The following is a 15,704-nucleotide window of genomic DNA, read 5'->3' as shown; positions in this document are numbered from 1 at the left end:
GCTGCAAACCCAAAAATCTTAATTACTATTTTAAAGGTTAAGTTTTCGGTGGCACAAGTTTTTAATCATTATTTTCATTAAGAATGTTTTTAACATAGGTAGAGGTACAATATCGTATATTTATGGTTTTTATTAGGAGGATAATAATATGCCAAGGATTTATAAAATGTCATTTTTTTACTGTCATTATTTTTTACGACATTTGATTTCAGATTTTTTTTTTATTTTAGATTTATTTATATTTGTAATACGTTTGAAATTATTTTCCATCATGTCTAGCAGCGAGTCTGCTGAGACCGTGGAGGTCTTACAACTAAAATCCCAAGAGTCCGTGGAGTCAGTTGAACCATCCATGTCTGAATGGTCTTCACTCGTTATCGATGTAGAACCCCCTAATCCGAAGAGAGTATTATACGAAGAGGGTCTCTACGACCCAGGAAGTGGAGAAATATGTGCCGCTTACGTCGCCCAGTCTGACAGCGCAGTCTTCAGACATGTTTACTACAATTACCCCTGCGTCTCCGACCCTGGGATATCAGACGCGTTGTTAGGACCAGCGCCTAAACCCGTCTACCCTGACGACGGCCAAGAACTGTACTTAGCTTTATGTAAGCAGATGAATCAGACCCCGGTTCGAATTTTCCTCAGAGCGCTGCTCGGAACTAAGGCAGACTTGAGCTATTACTGCGTTAATCCTTATGGCATCCAAGCTATGACCAAGAGTCTAATCAACAATAAAACACTTACCAGTATTAATTTGACGGACAACTTTTTAAACGACGACGCCTGCTTCCACTTAGGTGAGATGTTAACGACTAATACCATTTTAACTGAGTTAAATCTTGCGGGATGTAGGATTGGGCCGAGCGGATCTCTCAGGCTATGTGCGGGACTGGCAAAGAACAGGGCTTTAATGGTGCTCAATCTCAGTCGGAATCAGTTGGGTGATGGTGGTACTGATCACTTCAGTCAAGCTATATTCTCCAAATCTCGTGTTCAGGAAGTTAATCTTTCCAGCAATAGTATCAGCGGAAAAGGTGCACAAACTCTTTCTGAGGCTTTAGAGTGGAACAACCAAATAACACACTTAGACCTCTCCCGCAACCTTCTGTATTCCTTCCCTTCCGGACTCTGCAACCTACTCATTGAGTTAAGCAACAGCCAGTTACTTAAATTTATAAACTTATCATGGAACAGTTTAAGCGGCACCAAATTATCCGACGGGATAAAACAGATTTTCAAGGCTAAAAACTTGCAACATTTAGATATCAGCAATAACAGGCTATCGACCACAGAAGTCGCAATGGACCTGACTGTCTCTATGGCAAAACCCAAGAAAATGGTCACTTATGACGTTTCATACAACCCGATTACGTCGACGGATTCCATACTCTTTATAAATAAATTACAATCCAAGTTTGTTAAAATACAGAAACTTTATATGGACGGTATTCCTGTAAATGTAGAATTTATACAAATTTTAAACGCTATGAAGCTATTACCAAATAAACAAAATGTAGAAGTAACTTACGGATATGTAGAAGGATTACACAAAGCAGCAAGTCCCGACCCGAGAGAAACGGTTCTGAATAGAGTAGAGTTTATTTGCAAGAAACCTAAGAAAAATAAAGTGGATATAGCTCTAGTGATTTACCAATTACTGAAGGAGGGAAGAAATATACTAGATACTAAGGAATTGACTGAAGCGATTGAATTTGCAGGAGTTTCTTTAGATAACGGGCTTATAGCAGAGTTGGCTAACGTTTTCCCTGGGCCTATCTCTAAAAAGGGGGCAAAGAGGGTTAATATTGCGATGATGGGGGAGTATATGAAGAGGAAGTGGCCTGAGAGGAAGCTGCCACCGACGCCGCCGCCTGAACCGGAGCCAATCCCTGTTCCAGAGAAGGGGAAGAAAGGGAAAGAAGCTAAGGGGAAGGGGAAGGGAAAGAAGTAGATCATATTTACACCGAAATTAAGTGAATGGTATTGCTTTGGATGTCATAACGACGCTAAAGTGGCTGCTGACACATAACGATAAACTTTCATAGGTATTTATTTATGTTTGTAATTTATAATTTATGTTACTTTATTTTATAATTTTTGATTTAATAAACCATCTGTTCTATGAACGTGTGTTAGATTTAGTGAATCTACATATAAGACGTACCCACTAATAAGTACCGGTAACTTTAAGACATATGAAAACGTCAAGGTCTAATTTCCCTCTGAATTTCCCTGAAGCAAGCCATGTAAAAAATAGTGCTTGTATCGATTTCTTTAAAAATAGATGGAAAAAAATGTAATTCACTTTCGCATTTTGTATATAAATTCCAATGAATATTGTCATACAAACCTACATTATAAATTACTGGAATTAACAAAATTCTTCTCTTACGCCTACATTTATCACGAAAAAGGTATTTTGTTAATACATTTCGGCTTTTATACTTAAATAATGCTTGAAATACAATAAAGGTACTCTAAATAACGTTAAAAGCATTGAGGGATGGATATACTATAAGTTAATATTCGGTGACATTAAGACGGATAAATTACATTACGAATTTATACTACGTCTAAAATATCAGTTTTTCAATATTTGCTCTTGCTATTTATGTTGTTATTAAATAACTATTAAATTTCAAAAACCCTACGGTAATAAAAAGATTTTAAACAATTTTGCCAACAATATGTACATCATTTTCGAAAACAGCTGATACTTTTCAAACTGATGGATCGAATTTTATCAAACATAGCTCAGAATTACCGCAAGGAGACTAGTTTTGAAAATAATTGTTATTTCTTAGATACTAAAAGGGAGTCATAAATTAATCAATGACCTCAATGCGTACTGACTTAGATACAAGAATTTTAACAAAATAAAATGTACTTGAATCGACATTGATTTATTATTACGTAGAGTGCTCGCTTACAACAATATAAATAAAATAAGAACGAAGGATACACGAAAAACCAATTCAATCCACGAAAATAATAATATCTATTTAGATTAATATTTTTTATTGCAGATTAAAAACTAATACTTTACAATATCATTAAAACTAACTATAAATTAAAGATTTAAAAACTAAACTAAAATTAAAATATAACTACTTAAAAATTAAACTAATACTTATAATATTATATAAAACTATAATTTAGATAAACTTTTGCGGAGGTATTTCTGTGGTTTTCATTGATCATTCAATTTATCTAGGCATGTTGAGTCTCGTAGATACATAATATTATTAAATTGAAATACATATTATGAATATTATGATGGATACATTCAACATTAATAATTATACCCCAGAGTGTAATTCAAATTTGTTTTTAAGAAAGCAATGAAATTTTTATGATATACGTCAGTGATATTAGTTTCAGTAGGTATCTAGGTATATCACTATATACTTAGTCCCATGTGGCTGTCATTAATAAAACTATACTTTAGAGTATAAAAAAAAGATAAAAATAGTTTATTCAAGTAGGCATATTACAATGCGCTTATGAACGTCAAATAAACCTTTACCGGCTCCAACCATACACCTCTGTCCCGAGAAAAAAAAAGAAAAAATTGGAAAAAAAAAAGGATAAGATATAAAAAGGATAGGATATGATAATATCGTTTGAGCCACAAAATAAATGAAAATTATATTATCTAGATACGCGGCAGCGTGTCAAGCCAAGTTGAGAAGAAAAGAACTGGCGACGCAGCACCCGTGTTGTTATATGACACGAACCATTTGGAGCCACTTTTGACCCCTAAGTAACTTTAACATGAACATGAAATTTGGTTCACTTATTAAGACTGTATACGTAAAAACTAGCTAAGTCAAATCCTTAACTTTAATTAGGTACATCCCCAGCGAACTAGAACTTGGCACCCATATAGATCTCTATTCTTTTTCCGGCGCAGTCAACAACGATAAATATTCCTAAAAATTGAATTTGGCTGTCATTTCGCATTAATATTTTGGATGGGACACAGACGTGCTTCAACAGTCAGACAGTTCTTGTGCAGGTTTAGTACAAAAACCGGTCAAGTGCAAGTCGGACTCGCGTTCCAAGGGTTCCGTACATAAGTCCGACTCACGCTTCACTGCACATTTCTAATAGGTGTTCCTGTTATCTACTAGAAACTATTTTGTGTATTTTTTTCAAAATTTTCGGTAAGTTGATTGGGAGATAAAGGTTCTCAAATAGGTAGTTTGAGAGACAAAGGGGGGGGAATGGTCGGACAGACAGACAGACGCACGAGTGATCCTATACGGGTTCCGTTTTTTTCTTTTGAGGTACGTAATCCTAAAAAATATCATTCGACCATTCTCTGACTTAAAAAACGCGAGTGACCCATTTCCATTTCATTTGCAACTGCGTTTAATATTTGCGGCTCGTGGTATTAAAACTTGAATTAATTAAAAAAGCGCTTAAGTATTAACGGGTTAGCAATAATTGACTAGCAAGTTATTATATAGCTGATTTCCAATGCAATATTATTGTTTTAATTAAATTAACATTACCCGATAAGGAAGAAGTTTGTAATTGGTGGTAGTAATTTGTTTTTAATTAAAAAATATTATTGCTCAGAGAAGCCGACCATAAAAAGTTGATTGCACTTAATGCACCAGTTCTGATCAAAATTATGTATTAACCAGCTTTTATTTTCCCGCGACTTAATCTGCGTGGAATTTGTATAATCAGCGGCAGAAGTTGCTAAGCGGCCGAGGTGTTCAAAATCACCATGACACGCTTTTATTCTCTTAACAATAAAGTCGCGTCCAGATCATTTTGAACAAATGGCCCGCTTAGCAACTTCTGCTGCTGACTGTACCAGCATAAGAGCAGCAAAGTACAGCGCCTGGATAAAATCTAATGTCAATAATTTCAACCATAATAATTATGTTTAATTGCTTACACCAATTAACAGGAAATTCATTATATTTTTCATTTCCACCATTTTCACCCTCTTTAGGGATGACTTCCTACAATACATAAAAACTATCCTCTATCCTATGTCCTTCCCCGAAACTCAAACTATACCTACCTATATCTCTATACCAAAGTTAAACTTAATTGGTTCAGCGGTGTAAACGTGAAGAGGTTACATACAGACAGACAGACACACTTATCCGCATTTATAATAATAGTATAGATTTACTAAAGAGATTTTTTTAAACCTGTGGTTCAGAATCTCTTTCGTTTGTATACCGATTTCTCGCATTCTAAATTCAAACTGTTCTACAATGACTGTTACGCCGCTGTCGTGGGCAGGGTTGCCCACGTGGATTTGGGTTGCCCACGTGGGTTGCATAAGTGGATTTCGGGGTTCAGGGCTATAACCGGGAAAATCGAAGTTCGCAAATTGCGGGGATTTTTCTCTGTCACTCTAATTACGCCTTCGTTGGAGTAAAAGAGAAATATCCCCGCAATTTGCGAATTTCGGTTTTCGCGGTACCCCGACAGGGTTGGGGAGGATGTCGCAAGCGTCACGGTTTTTAACCTAAACTTAAATAAATAAATAAAATAAATAAAAAGTTTAGTGTTGAAGCAACACTGCTACAGCATAATTATGATAGTGTGCTAGATTTTAAAAAACTTCGATATACGGAGAAGTCGGAGACCTAGGTAATTAAAGAATCACGGCGCAATTCGGGAAATGAATTAGAGATTACTACATATGAAATAGTAAAGATATATGGCGTTCAACGGCAAAAGGTACCTTATGGCGGCTGGCATTTATTAACTATTATTAATGCCGCTCCAATATTCAGCCGGGGCAATGGTACTTTTTGTCGAAGAACGTCACATATCTTTACTATTTCATATCTAGTGAATCTCTAATTCATTTCCCAAATCGCGCCGTCAGTGGTGTTTGGAGTTGGGAGCAATGACCGTCCAGAAAATGTCAGGATGTATGAACAGACTACAGAGAGGTGAAAAAGTGGCTGTGATTGGTCAAACAATATTAATATTCCGTTTCGTTTTCTCCACGCGCCCACACTGTTCAGAACACCCCAACTTGGAAAAAATGTTTCTGGCAAAAATACTTTTCATCTTCAATTCAATAAATTTCCCGAGCATTGACTCAATTTTATTCTGCGTTAAAAGTAAAAAATATGCCGGTCCTATTATATTTAAATATTAGAAATGCCCAATTATGTAGATGGAGGGAACACCACTTTTTACGCTGTTTCAAAGTTGTTGAGTATGAGCGTGTGACCTATCGGCGCCATTCGGGAAATGAATTAGAGATTCACTAGGTATGAAATAGTAAAGATAAGTGGCGTTCCACGTCAAAAGGTACCTTATGGCGGTTGGCGCTTATGCTATTTATTGACGCCGCAATAATATTATTGCGGCCGCCATAAGGTACCTTTTGCCGTGGAACGTCACATGTCTTTACTATTTCATACCTAGTGAATCCCCGAATCGCGCCGTATGTATCTATGTTACGTATTCATCCCACAGACAAATAAACAAACTACGACCAGTGGCCCATTTTATAAAGCTACAAGTTACAATTTACAAGCGGAAGTCTCTTTCTAACACTATGTTTTAGAACGAGACTTCCGCTTGTAAATTGTAACTTGTAGCTTTATAAAATAGGCCACAGATAACAAAATCACTCTGTATACCTAGTAACTTACAAACTACATACTCTTTCATACTACATATTGTTTTCACAGCTTCATATTAATCCATCATTAATCATCTTTTAAAGGACTTCAATCTTTACTGCGACCGAAGGCTGCAATCAACATAAATCGCACCGCATCAAAATTTAACAATCAAATTAACAGTTTCCAAATGAAAAGAATAATTAGTTTTCAAGATGAAAATCCAATTTAGCAGCCAGGTATGTCTACGGAACCTCTTGCGGATTGAATTTTGGTTTTAATTGAATTATTAAGTCGCGGTTTGCCGCGAATTGACCGGCAAACTCCAAGTAGGCTCATAAATTTCAATTATTATTTTATTACTAGGTAGGTACCCTTATAGCCTCAAGATAGAAAAGCTGAAAGCCAGAAGGGTGGGTGTGTACCTACCTACTTATAGGGTGTATCTTTAGATAGATTTCTTTATTTTTTACTCGACTGCGTTGTGATTTTAGATAGTCATATAATAAAAATGTCTTATTTATAATTTAGTAGCTTTGATATGAGTTATATTATGTTAAAATATTAGCCGCCATAACAGTATTCGGTATTTCTCTAAGATCCCCACGTTACAGGATGAGCCTAATGTGAGGATCAATGTATCAATGGATCAATGTATGTATGTGTGTGTATGTATGTGTGTTATTTCTGTATTTGTACAGTACATTGATGTATATATCTTGTTTGTAAATAGATAATTTTCATTCTCAATATATTTTGAATTTTAATTTTAAAAGCCTATATCAATACAGGGTGATTGTTTAACCTTTGACCAAATTTTGTGATTTGAATATATAAAGTAAGCAAAGCACGAATAATTAATAAATTAACTACCTACGCAGTATAGACAGCATTGCACTGAAATGGAATACTTGGAATGATTAATGCACTTAATTGAGAAAACAGATAATACTAAGAGCTAAATGGCTGAAATTTGAAATGGATTGAAGATACTGGTTGCATTTAGTACATTAAGGAAATATTCTTAATAGCTTTAATGCATTGATGATATACAGCATATAAATATGTACGTAAGTATATAATGCTCCTCATCATTTTCGATGACGGCGACCGTACACTGAGAGAAAAATCATCACCAGGAATTAAAAACAGTTCTGTACTGGGGGAAAAAATGAAGTTTTAGTAATAATTATGGACGTTTCACTATTTCTGTAAAGTTTATTTATTTCTACAAACAGCTCAGTAATCCCAAATATAATTTCAGCAAAAAGATAATAGAAATTGCAAGAACTAATAGAAATTACAAAAGTCAATTTGTTCCTATTAGTTAACTCTCCTTGTCCCCGGATTAAGTTTATTTTTGTAATTCTAAGTGTGTTTTTGTTGTACTTTTCTCTCAGTGTAAATAAACATTATGGACGTTGTCTAGCGTGAGCCCTTATGTGGTTGGTAAAACTTGGTCTTAAATAATAGAGTATTTAAGATAGAGTATTTATATGTATTTACCTAATACTAGGTGGAATACGATCTAGAAATCGTCATTCGAATCGTTGTCCAATTATAATAACTCGATTGTAGATCACTTAGATAACACAGTCCTTTCAGCTCAGTCCCTAGAAATGTTCCACCCTGTATACATGTACGGGCTAGTACTAGCGAAATGAGACATCATTTCGATATCAAAATGTACGTTCGAATTGGACTCAAGGCTTCTATTCTCCTCGGACAGTCCAATAAGACGCAAAGAAACCGGATCATTCGTGTCTTTGATGAATCGGACACATTTCCAATCCCACGATTAATATACCTACAATATCTGGCGTTTTCCTAGAGATAAGACCTAGCTAGCGGCGCGATTCGGGAAATAAATAAGAGATTAAAACTAAATACGATATAGTAAAGATATTAATTTTACTATTTCATATCTAGTGAATCTCTAATTAATTTCCCGAATCGAAGCTCCAGCCGCCTAGGGTACCTTTTTATAGGGTACCTTTTTTCGTGGGACGTCACATATTTTTACTATTTTATATCTATTGAATCTCTATTCATTTCCCAAATCAAGCTGTAAATCGATTTATCGCCCCCGAAAACCCCCATATAGCAAATTTCGCCGAAATCGTTAGTGCCGATTTCGAGATCCCCGAAATATAATTAAATATAAATAAACAAGAATTGCTCGTTTAAAAGTATTAGACATAAGTAGTATATACTGGGTGTGGCCTGTAATACGAGCAAAAAAATGTACTGTAGGCTGTACTCCTCATATTTGTTCAAACTTTAAAAAATAACTTGTGTGTTGATTTTTAATACACTTTAACAAATATTCTAAGATGCATAATATTGCAATTTTTGTTATGTAGGCATGACAAGCAACGTTAATCTCAATGATAATGGCATTATTTATTTTATATGAGTGAAAGGAAGTCTAAAGTACAGACTTTAATACAAAAATTTTATACAAAAGTCTCATCGTTTTAGGAGTACTTAATATTTATTTGAAAGAAAAAACTTGTGAACAAATATCAATATCCAATGCCTGTAACATGGCTTCCGGATTCACAATTCGTAGGCTAAAGGTTAAGAAAAAACTAATCTAATATAGGTACGAGTACTAGAGCCAGACCAAGAAAAGTCTGCAGCGGATTTGATAGCCCACGCATCGCAAGTGTTATTTTAACAGTCAAACTACAAGGAAATTATGATGTATAAATAACATTTGCACTGCGTGCTATCAAATCCGCTGCAGACTTTTCTTGGTCCGGCTCTATCTATGTTTTAATTATTTGCTCGTGTTCCAGGCCGCACCCGGTACATCTATCCCTTTGTTTGTCTGTCTGTGATTGATGAGATTTATATAGTTGGATGAGGAAGTTCGCACCAGCGGTGGAGGAATGGTCTCTAAAACTTTTATATGAGTAATGGCATTTGCAGCTTTTTGGCATTGCAAAGAGTTTTCGTCATTTTGTTAATATTTGTCTGTCCATTTGTCTGTCTGTCTGTCACCAGGGTGTATCTCATGAACCGTGACAGTTGACATTTTCACAGATAATGTATTTCTGTTACTGCTGCTACAAATACTAAAAACAGAATAAAATAAATATTTAAACGAGTGCCCACACAACCCGTCGTACACGAGTCCGACTCGCACTTGGCCGGTTTTTTAAAGCGTTATTAAATCACTCAAATTAAACTTTCAACGTGAGGTAGATAGACATATAAAATTAATTGCTGGGAAGAGGGCAAAACTTTGTACAGATGTTCAGTCACCTGCAATAATATGTTACTCTCCCAACGCCGCAAAAATATGTGACACGCTCTTATGGCTCTACAAATAAGATCGTGCTAGATATTTTTGCGACCTTCGTTGTGTAACATATTATTGCAGGTGACTGTACCTAGTGCATAATTGTTTTCCATCGTATTTTCTCGGAAACGTTCGTATTTGTCATGCTACTTCAGTCAACCTCAGTACTTTTTGTACCGAGACTGAATGATATAGCGAGACACGTTCGTACGTTTCCGTGAAAAAACGATGGAAAATAATTATACACTACATTTGTACAATGACGAAGTCGGCAGGAGCTAGCAATTTTTATGAATTAATAAATTTTATTTTGCAATTAATGAAGTGTCTACTCAATGAGCATTCATGCATTCACATAGAAATCGAATATTCAAATTAAATCATAGAAATAATATTTTTTTAAATTTGCATAAAGAATTCTAGATTTATTTTGAATGAATAATAACTTCATTGCAAACCCAGGAAGCTAATTCAAATATACATTTTGATATCTAAATGTTAAAAGTTATCTAAATGGTAAAAGTTTGTTATCATACTTGTTCGTACATGTTTACGTTTATGTTCTTTATGTTTATGTTGTTGTTACTTGTTGTTGTTTGGCGCGAGCGAGAGGCACGGATAAATGATAACAAACAGATATCATTTTAATGTCAAAATGTAAGTTCGAATTGGCTGTAGCTTTAGTTATGTTAATAATTTCAAAGAACTTATTCTGAACTAAATTAATTCTGCAATTAGCTAATATGAGTACATCAAAGGAAATTTCTAGGAACGTCTTAGTTACCAATCAGAACCAAGTATTGATCTCTAGTAGGAATTTCCCGGCTTTTGTTCAAGCCAATACCTATTATACATAAACCAGGTAACTATTACTATTAGCCAGGAAAACACTCGGGGAAAACATAATAAGCACATACACGCACTAAATGATACACCGACCGTCCGTCCGTTCCGTTCCTTCGGGGTCGGGGGCAAAAATGGTGTCATTTATCATTTATGTTCCCCGATGGAAAAAAAAATTGAAATGGAAAAAAGTTTTATTGCAAATGGAATGTATAATTTATATTTTTAAATTGTTACAGTTATAAATGTCCAAGTTAAAGTACTATCTACTTACTCAATATGTTAGTGTTGAAGTCAGTAGGTATCATAATGTTTGATATTTGAATGTGTGTACGTTATGATTTTCTTTTCATTCCGCGAACATTCCCTAAGAGGGCGTAATGGGAGATAGAGTAAAGCCGACCACTGACTAACAGTCCGCCGAACGATATCGGCCGGTCAGTTGTTCGGAACTGTCAAATTTTTGTTCTAACTGACAGGCCGATATTGTCCGGCGGCCTGTTAGTCAGTGATCGGCTTTAGTGCCTAACCGAGGACACTGGGATGAATTGTATCCCACCCATCCACGATTTGTTAGGTACAATAGGTACATGGTATATGAACGAAATCGCGGGCAAAATCTATATATGGTTCTCGGAGAAAAAGGTGCATTTCCATCAGAAAATATTCGGAAACGTCGGCCATCAGTTATATCCTGACCACTGGGCTGCGAAATCCAAGGATTTCATACCGGAGGTGATTTGTACTGGGTTCACTGAACACTTGCAAATCTGTTAGAAATTTATTTTTTCTTCAAATAGGGATGGGAGGATGGTGACTCATGTTGGATTTATAACAAAAACTACTTTAATAAATAGAAAATTAGGAATTTATCGATCACAATAAATTGGACACTTAAAAATATATGGAAATAACAAATAAATACAAACACTTACAAGGTGGCAAAAAAATAACTGCATTCCCGTTGCCCGAGGGGGTTCGGAATTATACTAAGCAATTTATACTATGGAATCATCCCAAAATCTCGAAAAAAATTTTGGCTATTTCATACATTTTGACTGGTCCATTTCGGGAGGGTAAATTCATTTTGCGCGATATCGGGGTCAGTTCATCGTAAAAATTGGCTCAGTATAATCCCAAAACTTCCTTGGTAACGGGAATGCAGTTATTTTTCAGCCACCGTGTATATACATAAATACAAGATTATATATTAACTCACGGGTCCATATTGGCTCATATACAATTTATTATTCGAATATTTCTAATAATACCGCTTTGTAGTCATAATCATCGTTTCTCCGAAAATTGTTACTAATATATTCTTTTTATATTTTTTTGTGCTACTACCTACATTATTCATAACGATACATATTCCGTTTTTTTTACTCATAATATTGTCACTGAGAATGTATCTGTGCCCATAATGTTATTTGTAAGAATTTCTCGAAGACTAAGGCGGGAGCATTTGCTCTCGCTACGCTCGCTCACTGTGAGGGTCACAGGATTTCGGTTCTGTGAGGGTCGCAGTTCTAACCTAACCTAACCCACCTTTCTGGCAGCATTTCGGTTCTGTGAGGGTCGCAGTTCTAACCTAACCTAACCCACCATTCTGGCAGTATTTCGGTTCTGTGAGGGTCGCAGTTCTAACCTAACCTAACCCACCTTTCTCGCAGCATTTCGGTTCTGTGAGGGTCGCAGTTCTAACCTAACCCACCTGTCTGGCAGCATTTCGGTTCTGTGAGGGTCACAGTTCTAACCTAACCTAACCCACCTTTCTGGCAGCATTTCGGTTCTGTGAGGGTCGCAGTTCTAACCTAACCCACCTTTCTGGCAGGATTTTAACCTGATTTCACCTACAGGTGCATGCTGCTATAAATAAAATCAGATATGTCGAAATCGATATGTCGAGTAATAATATATGCATAAATTTTAGTAATAGAGATATTTATGTAGAATGACATTATGAATATAATAAATTCGAAGTTCCAATGAGTATTGTTAAAAATGAAAATGTACAATGATCATTAGGATGTAGAATTATATGAAATACATTTTCGGAGTTTCAATAATCGAATTTGCAATTTTATATCAACTTTGGCGCACCCCAATTTATTACCTACTTGCGTCAAATCAAATTGTCGATAACGTGCCTACCGGGTTGGATTAAGTACCCAATACGCTTAAGAGCATTGAAAACGGATCAATTTCTGTGGATTATCATTACAAAATGACTTGATTTTGTTGATTGTATAAGCGGTATCCAGACGGGACTGATCAAATCGGTCGATTTGATTAGGAATGAAATTAGCGTCAAACTCCAATTTTATTAGATTTATGGTGATATTAGAGCACTAAATTAAAAAGATGAATTTAGAGGGAACGAATATACTGTCCTCACAAATTCGTATTCTTACGTCCGCACAACATTTTATCGGTAATATCAATCATTATCGTCGGTTGAATTCGGCGAGCCAAATTGGTGTTTGCGTCCGCACGTCCTGATTCGATCGGACAATTTAATCAGATTGGCGAAAAATTTACTACTCTGGATACGCCTATATACAGATATCAATCGCAATGAAAAAATCAACATCATCACATCTTTAATAGAGATGCACATATCCGGTTACTATCCGGTATCCGGCCTATCCGGCCATTATTTTGATATCCGGCCGGATACCGGATAGTGACCTACTAACCGGCCGGATACCAGATAGTAACATTGCTTGATTTCGGAGAAAACAAAATTGAATTTAAGAAACAGTCACGGTCATAATCTTACTCGTTATTATTTTAAATCAATTTATTTATAATAATTAATTAATAATAATTAATAATTAATTTATGAATAATTAATTAATGATTAATAATTTATTTATTAATTTATTTATTTATTTGACTTTCCATAGTCATGCACGCGCACTCATTTCGAACCTAGAAATGCGCGCGAACGTTCACTACTAAACAGGTCAAAATCTGCACAATGCGCACTTGAAAAACCGAAATGTAGGTATAGTTCCACCGGCCGAATATTCGACGGCCGGATACCGGATATTCGGCCGATGGTCAGGCCGAATATCCGGTATCCAGTATCCGGCCAAAGAACTATCCGTTGCATCTCTAATCTTTATATTGCCGGTCCAACGCGTTACCAATACGCGTTACGCGTTGCGTCCCACAATAAAAATGAAAAACATTAATATTAGATTTTGTTGGTTTTGAATTTTTATTTGTTATACTTGTTATACTACTGAAATACAGTACGCAGTTAAAAACTTATGTTTTGAAATTTTACTTTGATTCTTATCCCCTTGAGAAAATAAAAAAAGGATTTAACGATAATAAAGAAATAAAACTTAAAATAATGGAAATTTATTCAATAAAACTTATAAATTACACGAACATAAACCACCAATTTCGAAAAAACATTTAGGTACCTACCAAAAGTTTTAAAATAGTTTACCAACTAAGTGCAAAAGAATCGAGTTTCCAAACTTTGTTTATTCAATAAATATTTTACTGATGCTTTTTTCCTAAGTCAGTAACTCTTTTCACAACTTAATTTTACTAACACGTTATTATGATTATATGTTTTCGACACACCATAATTATTGTAATAGGTACTTAACTACGCCTATGAACGCGACAACTCGATTAAAGTGCGCCTATCATAATTTTATTTTGTTGACAATTTACCGCTACACCATAATTATCTAAGTACCGGGCATATAAACCAAGGAGCTCAAGTAATAAATAACTTATAAAATGCATAGAAAATTGCCGATATAATTACAATTACTTACCAACTAGTTCAACGTCTCCTTGACTCCGAAAGTTATCGGATAATTTAAATAATTATCACCAAGTCACATTACACAAAACACAGTCACTGAAAACCGTTAAATTGTCTATGGTTTAAGTCACTTCGTGTGACATTGTAACTTTTTAAATGTTTTTTTTTTTAATTCGCGCGGCAAAGGTGGGCGGCGGCGTGTCACGGGCGCGGGTGCTCCCAGACGCGTTCGAAACACGAGTGAGCGCTGAATGGGAGCGTCTTTGCAAAGTTGCAATCACGGGAGATGATTGACTAGATTATCTCTTTAAAGGTAGTCTGATTGAAAAGGTAGAAATGATATTCTGAAAATGTGTAGTGGCGCTATAATTATCTTATCTTATCTACTCTGTTTCCAGTATAAGAGTACGATATAATTATTTTATTTCGACATATTTTTGCACATGCATTAACAACGTATTAACACTTTAAAAATAAAATAAAATGCATTTATTTCAGACTAATAAGTGTCCATAGTGTGTTAAGATAAGATAAAGATAAGATAAAAGATTTTTATTCGTGACGATGACAAAACATGTACGAACATGTACAGACAACAACAGCAAGAACAGAAAAGAACAATAAGTGTGCATCACGAAATGGACCCAACTCAGCATAATGCTAGCTATAAAGTTAGTGTCCATAGTGTGTGTACTTTCAACTCTCGCGTTTTGTACACATATTTAATTACACAAACGGGTCTACCGCGATATAATTCCGTCGTTTTTACCTAAAATTCCGACGCATCAGCTGAGTTGCACCAACTCCTCTGCAGCTGAGTTGTCTTTCCGTGACCACAGCTGGTGCAACTCAGCTGAAACGTCGGAATTTGCGGCAGAACCGTTTGTTTAATCAAAAACATTAACAACGAACTTTTAGTTCATGAACCGTATACCGGGTGTGGCCTGTAACATGAGCAAATAATTAAAACATAGATTGTACTCCTCAAACGGTGACACTTTTTTTCAACAATTTTTAAAGATTATGAAGTATTTAGACTCTCTATTTTTCATACAAAATAAATATTATCTTCAATGGACGCCATCGCCACGCCATATCATTGTGATTGACGTTGCTTGTCAAGCCTTAAACATAACAAAATTCG

At 35.4% G+C, this 15,704-nt stretch overlaps 2 protein-coding genes across 2 annotated transcripts in view; one reads left to right on the top strand and one right to left on the bottom strand.

The window, feature by feature from the left end:
• LOC134665738 (cardioacceleratory peptide receptor-like) overlaps window positions 1-14,768 on the bottom strand; it is a 164,946-nt gene extending 150,178 nt beyond the window's left edge. Inside the window, exon 1 of the mRNA XM_063522712.1 lies at window positions 14,571-14,768. The gene's annotated coding sequence lies outside the window, so the exon portion shown is untranslated. The remainder of the gene's footprint in view (window positions 1-14,570) is intronic.
• Window positions 248-2,012, top strand: LOC134666273 (leucine-rich repeat-containing protein 74B-like). The gene has a single exon (XM_063523426.1). It carries the CDS (start codon window positions 272-274, stop codon window positions 1,952-1,954), a length of 1,683 nt encoding a protein of 560 aa, XP_063379496.1. The 5' UTR covers window positions 248-271; the 3' UTR covers window positions 1,955-2,012.
• Window positions 14,769-15,704: the final 936 nt, after the last annotated feature.

Source organism: Cydia fagiglandana, chromosome 7, assembly GCF_963556715.1.
Source record: "Cydia fagiglandana chromosome 7, ilCydFagi1.1, whole genome shotgun sequence".
Lineage (NCBI taxonomy): Eukaryota > Metazoa > Arthropoda > Insecta > Lepidoptera > Tortricidae > Cydia > Cydia fagiglandana.
This window is presented reverse-complemented; position numbering and strand designations above follow the sequence as displayed.